Source organism: Cryptomeria japonica, chromosome 1 (assembly GCF_030272615.1).
Source record: "Cryptomeria japonica chromosome 1, Sugi_1.0, whole genome shotgun sequence".
Taxonomy (NCBI): Eukaryota; Viridiplantae; Streptophyta; class Pinopsida; order Cupressales; family Cupressaceae; genus Cryptomeria; species Cryptomeria japonica.
Window position 1 is genome coordinate 4202616 of NC_081405.1, and position 7450 is coordinate 4210065.

Genomic DNA, 7450 nt, shown 5'->3' on the forward strand with positions numbered 1-7450 from the left:
TAGTATATTTTTTAATTTAATTGATATATAATAATTAAAATATATATCTGAATTTGGAATGATACAATCAGCTAAGATAGATACAACTAAATAAAAATTTATTTTGAAATCATGTAACTTAAACATCTAATTTACCCAACCTAAATCCTAGGAGAATGTGCCAATGCTTACTTCTTGACATTTTAAACTTCCTCTCACCCAAATAAAATACTAAATTAAACATCTAATTTATCCAAATAAAATACTAAATTACCGACCATGTGCTAATACTAGGAATAACCTTATTTTAATTAGATTTAAAACTCCTTGAATTTTATTTACATTTAAAACTTCTTGAATTCTATTTACATTTCAAGCTTCCTCTCACGAACAAATTAAGGAAAAAACCTTCTCCTAGATACTTAAAATCTCTCAAAAAAAACCGAAACAAGCTGGTACATGAACACGACAAATCGCCTCGTAACTGCAAAACTACCAAAGTAGGTACACCTATATATAGTAGACAGCATCTTCAAATTTCAAGAGTGGCGACAGACTGCACAATTCCCGCGAAGTTTTGGGGGCGCTCCAAAGGAATCCACTTTCCACACCCCATCTCTCCTTTCCCTCCATTAAAACTCGGAGGCTCAAACAGGTAACAACTCTGAGCAGTTCTACCCACTTGCGAACCAGTCACAAAAATCCTATCCCGCCAAACTGCAGCGCCTCTAACACATTCCAGCCCCGAAGGCAGAGCCCCGATTTGCTGCCACTCATTGCCCTTCGAATCGTAGCTCAAAACTCCCCCTCTGTAAAACGCAAGAACCCCTCCAAAAGCTGATATACAGGAGCAAGATCGAGGGCATCCCCAATTGGGCCACATGTTCTGCAGACTACTCCAGAGCCCCGTATTCGGATCATAAACTTGTGCGCTCTGCTTGAATCGCCCCTGCGCCTCACTTTCATACCCACTAATCACATAAAACTTCCCATCAACGAAAGCCCCACGGCTCTCATCTCGAGCTTCCATCATGTCCGGAAGACTTTCCCATTTATCTTGCCCCACATCATACACAGCCGCTCCTCTCAGAGCTCGCTTATTTTCGTCATGCCCACCTGCAACATATAACAGCCCGTCTGAAGGAGAAACAGAGCATGCAAAGAAGGATCGAACGGTGGGCATATTGGCTCCTCTGCTCCATCTGCCAGACGAGACATCGAGCACAAAAACAGATTTGATTGCCTCCCAGCGGGCCGGATGCCATCCCCCGATCAAAATCACTTTGTTCTTCACTGCAATGCACTCGCTGAACAGGGGAATCCCATCGCTCAGTTCAGGAAAAGGGGGCGTTTGTCTCTGCCAGAGGCATTGCAGAGGATCATATAAAGTGAGTGCATAAGTGGGCACTCTGTGGGCCTTTTCAATTACAGAATCTGCAGGGGCAGGAAGAGCTTGAATAAAAAATACGCACTGTTCTGAAGTGGCGCTTCTTTTTCTGTCCTGATTGAAGCAGGGGCTATCCACCACAGCCTGCCAGCTCTTGCAGACAGCTCTGAGAGTGGAATGAGATCGAAAAGAGACTCTGAGCAAACACTCTCGACCTACTTCCTCTGGCAACCGAGGAAATATCTCCATTACAGTTCAGATCAAGTAAAAAAACCGTTATACTCTGTCTGAGGTTTGAATGTGACTTGTTGGAAAACATAGACATCCATAGATTTTATAAGAAGGAGGCACTTGTGAAAAGCAGGGGTAACCATGTGAGCGCCACGTAGAACATAGTTTTGCAACCTGTCGATTGTGGATAAGTTTGCGGCTGAAGAGAAGCAGCAGAAGAGCTGTCCACCCTGGATGTAAAGCTTATCCAGAAATCAATCCATCCACCAGTCAAAAAGGCTTCTAGACCGTATTGATTTTATTTTTGCTACTTGGCTTCAAAATTCTATAATATATATCCAGATGTACCTTTTGTTTTGTAGTATGTTATTTGAACTTCCAAGTTATGGAGCCCTATATTATTGCTCAAGCTTATCTAAATATATGACCAATCCAATAATTGTTCGAGCTTTACAGTCACTCCAATAATTGTAATGGTGAAAATTCGTATATCCATGTCATTGCCCATTTATTTTGTTTCTTTTTTAATTATTTAATATGGATAAGTGGTATATTTTTTTAAGTTTGACTCATGGTTTGATCCTTATCTTTATTTACATGTATAATCTGAGAAATAGTTATTCTCCATACAAAATACATTTAATATCTACATTATTGTCCTTATTTTTTGGATTTATTCAATATAGATTAGTGGTATACTTCTTTATTAAGTTTGACTTATGGTTTGATCATTATCTCTATTTACATATATAATCATATAGGTAACTCTTCTTTAGACAAAATACATTGATACACACATATATATAGGTATTGAAATAGAAACATACAAATTTCAAAGATATCTTAGTTATTAAAATCAATAGATGATATAGAAAAAGCTCAAAATTACCAAGCCACTTTCTTTACCTCAAAAGTTTTAGATTTTCTTAAAAATTATAACGGTCACAATAATGACATCGTACCCACGTTTATTGATCTTCTTGTTGGGTGTCCTCATTATCTAATATAGATAAGTGGTATATTTGTTTATTAAGTTTGACTCGTAGTTTGATTCTTATCTCTATTTATAGGTATAATCATATAGGTAATTATTCTTAATACAAAATACATTTACACACATCATTTAGTCATCTTTTAATAAACATGGTCATTAAAATAGAAACATGCAAGTTTCAAAGATATCCCAACTATTAAAATCAAAGATATGATATAGAAAAAGTTCAATTATTGGATTACCAAACCCCACTTTCTTTGACTCAGAAGTTTTAGATTTGCTTAACAATTATAACGACAACCCATGTTTATTGATATGCTTGTTGGTTGTCCTCAAAAGCTTCTTATTTAAAAGTTAAAATTCTTATTCAAGATACTAGGTCTCGAGTGATGCTTAGGACAATTATCACTAGATTGCTTAGGAGTTTTGTTGCCTACTTAGTTTGTTGATCAAGGCAAGGAGAATATGTAGGTTGCTATTGATGCCATCTTCAAGTTAGAAAACTCATAAAATTAGGTGAAATGTTTTAATATATGGTGGAAGAATTGGAAATGGTATATACATACACTCTTTTGTATCTACAAGCCTAGTAAAGGATATATGTATATTTTGTCTTATTTTTCTAAAGTTGATCAATTGAACCATCATTGGCAACTTTAGTCCTTTATTGGTTCATGACATCACCGTCTCCAATTTATTTGGTCATCTATTCTTGAACCTGGCACATTTTTCCTTATTTTTCTTTGTCAAGGTCCTCCTCTTGAAGCCTATTTGATCCCTTTTGGTTATCTCAATCCTCATTGTCTTTTTGTGGGAAAATTGAGAATCTCAAAAATCTTTTTGGTTTTGTCCTAGTGCTTAAGAAGCTTGGACTTAGATCCATAATTTATTTTATCCTTTTATGTTTGCTCCATGTTTTGGCATACGGTTCTAGTGGGGGTGATCCCACAATACTAAATTGAAATTAACATTTGTAACCTAATTTTACCTTCTATCACTTATAACAACTAAACTGTTCAGAATTTGAAGATAATGTTAACTAGTGATTTTTGAGATTTCATGTATAGATTCTAAATATTTTTAAAAAATTTAAAAATAATTTTTAAAATTTTACATAATTTTTAATAACTTAATTTTAATAGTTACTTTTTAAAAAAGTAACATTATTTCATAATACTATAATGTGGGTAAACAAGATCCACGAGTCTAATTATATAAACTATGGATCAAAATCATTTACACATCAATACATTCAAGAATAATCAATAGGCACAACTTTTGGTGAGAATTGGGCACGATGATTGATTAATCTTTATGTTGATGATTGAATTTGGCAAAAGAATGTGAGAACTAGGTTTAATGGTCTAAAATTGAGAGTAATCGGCATAAACAGTAAGCTACATATCAAATATGTAGACTCTGAGTATAGATCTGGGAACAAGGAACAAAAGGAGCTCGTGTTTGCAATTTGAGCCCAAAAGTGTTGGACTATGTCAATAGGTGTCACTATCCTCAAGGGGTTTGATGTAGATATTGGAAATAGATTTGGGATTAGGATGTCTCTCTGAGTATCTCCCTAAAATTTCGTCAAAAAATTGTCAGACATTGTAGCAGTGCTACAACGTCTAGGGTTTTCTACTTCTTCAAAATCTGGTTCTCTTTGTCTTACTCTATACTTTTTGAATTTATATTATTTCTCTTCTAAACCTATAACCTACACACTCAAGAGATGAAAAATGTTGTTGGGTTGATAGGGATTTGTTGCAAATATGTGTTTTTGTTTTCATTAATGTTAAACTTGTTGATCTAGATGAGCAACCTAGTTACAGTCTGTGGTTTGGTTGTGCAGTGTGATCATGCGGATGTGTGGAGTCTATTTGTGGTTGTTCTAGAAGGATTTTAATATTGTATCCTAAAGTTTCCAAAGCTTTGGTATTGGTTCCTTGGATCCACAGTTGGTGTTTAGATAAGTGTGAGTGTTCTGATGTCAGTGTACAAGAATGTGTTGCATTCATATACCTGCTAGTATTCTAGTAATATGGCTCGTGTTAGTGGTATTTGTTGACGATTTCATGAGAATCCACAAGTAATCTTGATGGTCCACATTGAATATTGTGTAAAGTTGTGGTAGTGTGATTTGGTAGTTTTATGATTTGCACCTAACCTATAATGTTTTGGTCCATGTGTGTGTGGATCTATGGGTGATGATTTAGGATGAATTAGAAGGTGTGCCAACTTGGTAGGAAGCCTCACACATCTCATTTTCCCTTTTGAATTCACATTGGAGTTTATTTTTGGCTGATTGTTTTGTATTTACACATTACACCTAGTTAGGTCGACCTAATTGGTATTCTTGAGGTTGTGGTTGATATATAAAGGATGAAATCATTGTGAAGAGATAGAGATAAGTTGCATGTGTTGTGTGAAGTATATGTGAAGCAATACAGTGGTATGGAAGTGTTTTTGATATTAAAAAGCAACAAAACTAGGGTGCTAGCCCAAAATTCTTATATAGTAGTGATGAAGACAATTTCAAATTTGTTTTGAATTGTAAATTGTGATCAACATTTTAGTGGATGTATCTCTCTATAGTTCAACTCTATTGATGTATTTGTATTTGGAGTATTGTATCTTGCCTTGAAGAAGTGATCTTTACTGTTTGTAAGTATCTTTTGTATATTTCCCTAAGGTTGTGTGCCTTATCTTTGCAAGTCATCTTAGGGGAAATGAACTCCTTGACCTCTAACCTAAACATTGTAACTCATTTATTCATATAGTGAGATAGTTCTCACCATGGTTTTTCCCTGTTTGGGTTTTCCACATAAAAATCTTGATGTTATTATGTGGTTGCTTTTGTGATTTTAGTTGTTTACTTTCATGCATAAAGTATGTGGAAAGAATGATAAGTAAAAAGGTTAATTATGTTTGAGTTTTTGGATATGTTTGTAGACACCTAAAACTTGCACAACTAATTAAATGAATTTATATTTGTTTAATTACCCTAATCCGCCTATTGACTAAACTATGGTTTAATCAATATCCCTTTTCTTCTAATCAACCATTAATCAAATGAAAGATTTAATTAATTCCCCCTTTCTTCTATCTAAGCCATTTTAATTAAATTCAACATTTAATTAAATATCCCCTTCTATCAATTTTAATTAAATTTAACATTTAATTAAATATCTTGTTCTAGCCATTTTAATTAAATTCAACAGTTAATTAAATATCCCCTTTTAGCCATTTTAATCAAACTCAACATTTAAATAAAATCCCCTTTCCATTTTAATTAAATTCAACATTTAATTAAAATCCCCTTTCCCATTTAATTAAATTTATATTTAATTAAAAATCCCTATTTCCCTCACCCCACTTGCATTTACAACATATGCAAGTTGCATCTCCTTTTTGCTAAGATAAATCTTTTATTTTATCTAAAAAATCCTATTTTCCTCCACCCACTTGCATTTTCCTACAAATGCAAGTTGCACCACAATTTTAAATAAATAAATTATTTATTTGAAATACTATTTATCCCCACCCATTTGAAACCTTTAATGGCTTCCCTTAAAGTCTTCAAGCCTTTAATGGCTTCCTTCTAGAGTCTTCTCAAACCTTTAATGGTTTCCCTTAAAGTCTTCTTAAGCTTTTAATGGTTTCCCTCAAAGTCTTCAAGCATTTACTGCTTTATCCCCCCTTTTCTCATTTAAATAAATTAAGATTTATTTAAATAAAATCCAAAATTCACATTCACATTTAAATAAATTAATATTTATTTAAATATCTATCCAAATGCAAGTTGCATTCATTTTAGTTAAAATAAATCTTTTTATTTTAATTCAAAATTTCTATTTCTCCCACTTGCATTCTCCTACATTTTCCATTAACTTCCTAAGCATTCTTCTAGAACCTCTCAAAACCCACTTAATTAGTCTAATTATTCTATCATGGTCACATCCCTAAATTTTGCGAAGTCACTTCTAATTTTGGAAGTAAGTCTTCTAAATGCATTTAAAGATTTATTTTTTCAACAAGCTAACTTTGTTGAGTTCCCCAAATTTGTAGGACTCTCACAAAAGTCTTGAAGGTTATCTAACTTCCAACAAGGTAACCTCCAAGGTCTCCAAAGAGCTTTTAATTCTCTTACAAAACTTCACATTTTCAACACATTGAGCTTTGCACAAGATTTTGTTTATTGGACAATATCTTTATTCATTGGACAAAAGCTTTATTCCATGAATTTGCCCACATGGTATTAACCATTAAGTCTTCTAAATAATTTAATGCTTCCTTCCTCTCCTCTCAAGAAATCTCATGGTGACACTTGTTAACATGGGATTGGGTTGGAAATCTCACATGGATTGATAACTTTGAATCTTGACCCTCCTTAAGACAATTCAATCTTGGCCATCCAATTCTCCAATTCTTCTATAAATAGACCCCATTTCTCCTTCAATTCATATCTCAATCTTGTGCATCTAAATTATAGTCATTTTGCAGGTTAAGGAGCTCATCTTGTCATCTTCAAGCATTCAAGCCATCTTCAAGCATCCAAGCCATTTAGCATTAGCATTAGCGTTTTAGCTTCATTTTAGCATATCATCTAGTTAATTGCATATCATCTCATAGCATTTTATACTCATCTAGTTTAATTAACTCATATAGCATAATCTAATCTTCAATTTAGAATACATTTAACAACTTAATCATCTAGTCTTGCATCTTGCATCCTATCTTCATCCATCATCTCATCTTAGCTAAGATCTTAGTTGAATCCATTTTGATCTTAGTACATCACTAAAATATTGTTCTCTAGGTTGTCGTCTAAGAGATCAAGTGCTCTTCCAAGTGAGGGCCAC

The 7450-nt window shown here is 33.7% G+C and overlaps 1 protein-coding gene across 1 annotated transcript; it reads right to left on the reverse strand.

The window, feature by feature from the left end:
* Nucleotides 1-511: 511 nt before the first annotated feature.
* On the reverse strand, nucleotides 512-1615 carry LOC131036685 (F-box/kelch-repeat protein At1g80440). Its single transcript, XM_057968635.2, has one exon. It carries the CDS (start codon nucleotides 1613-1615, stop codon nucleotides 512-514), a length of 1104 nt encoding a protein of 367 aa, XP_057824618.2.
* Nucleotides 1616-7450: the final 5835 nt, after the last annotated feature.

Coding starts and splice junctions, on each gene's coding strand:
- LOC131036685 (XM_057968635.2), bottom strand. CDS start 1,615: ATGGAGATATTTCCTCGGTTGCCAGAGGAAGTAGGTCGAGAGTGTTTG.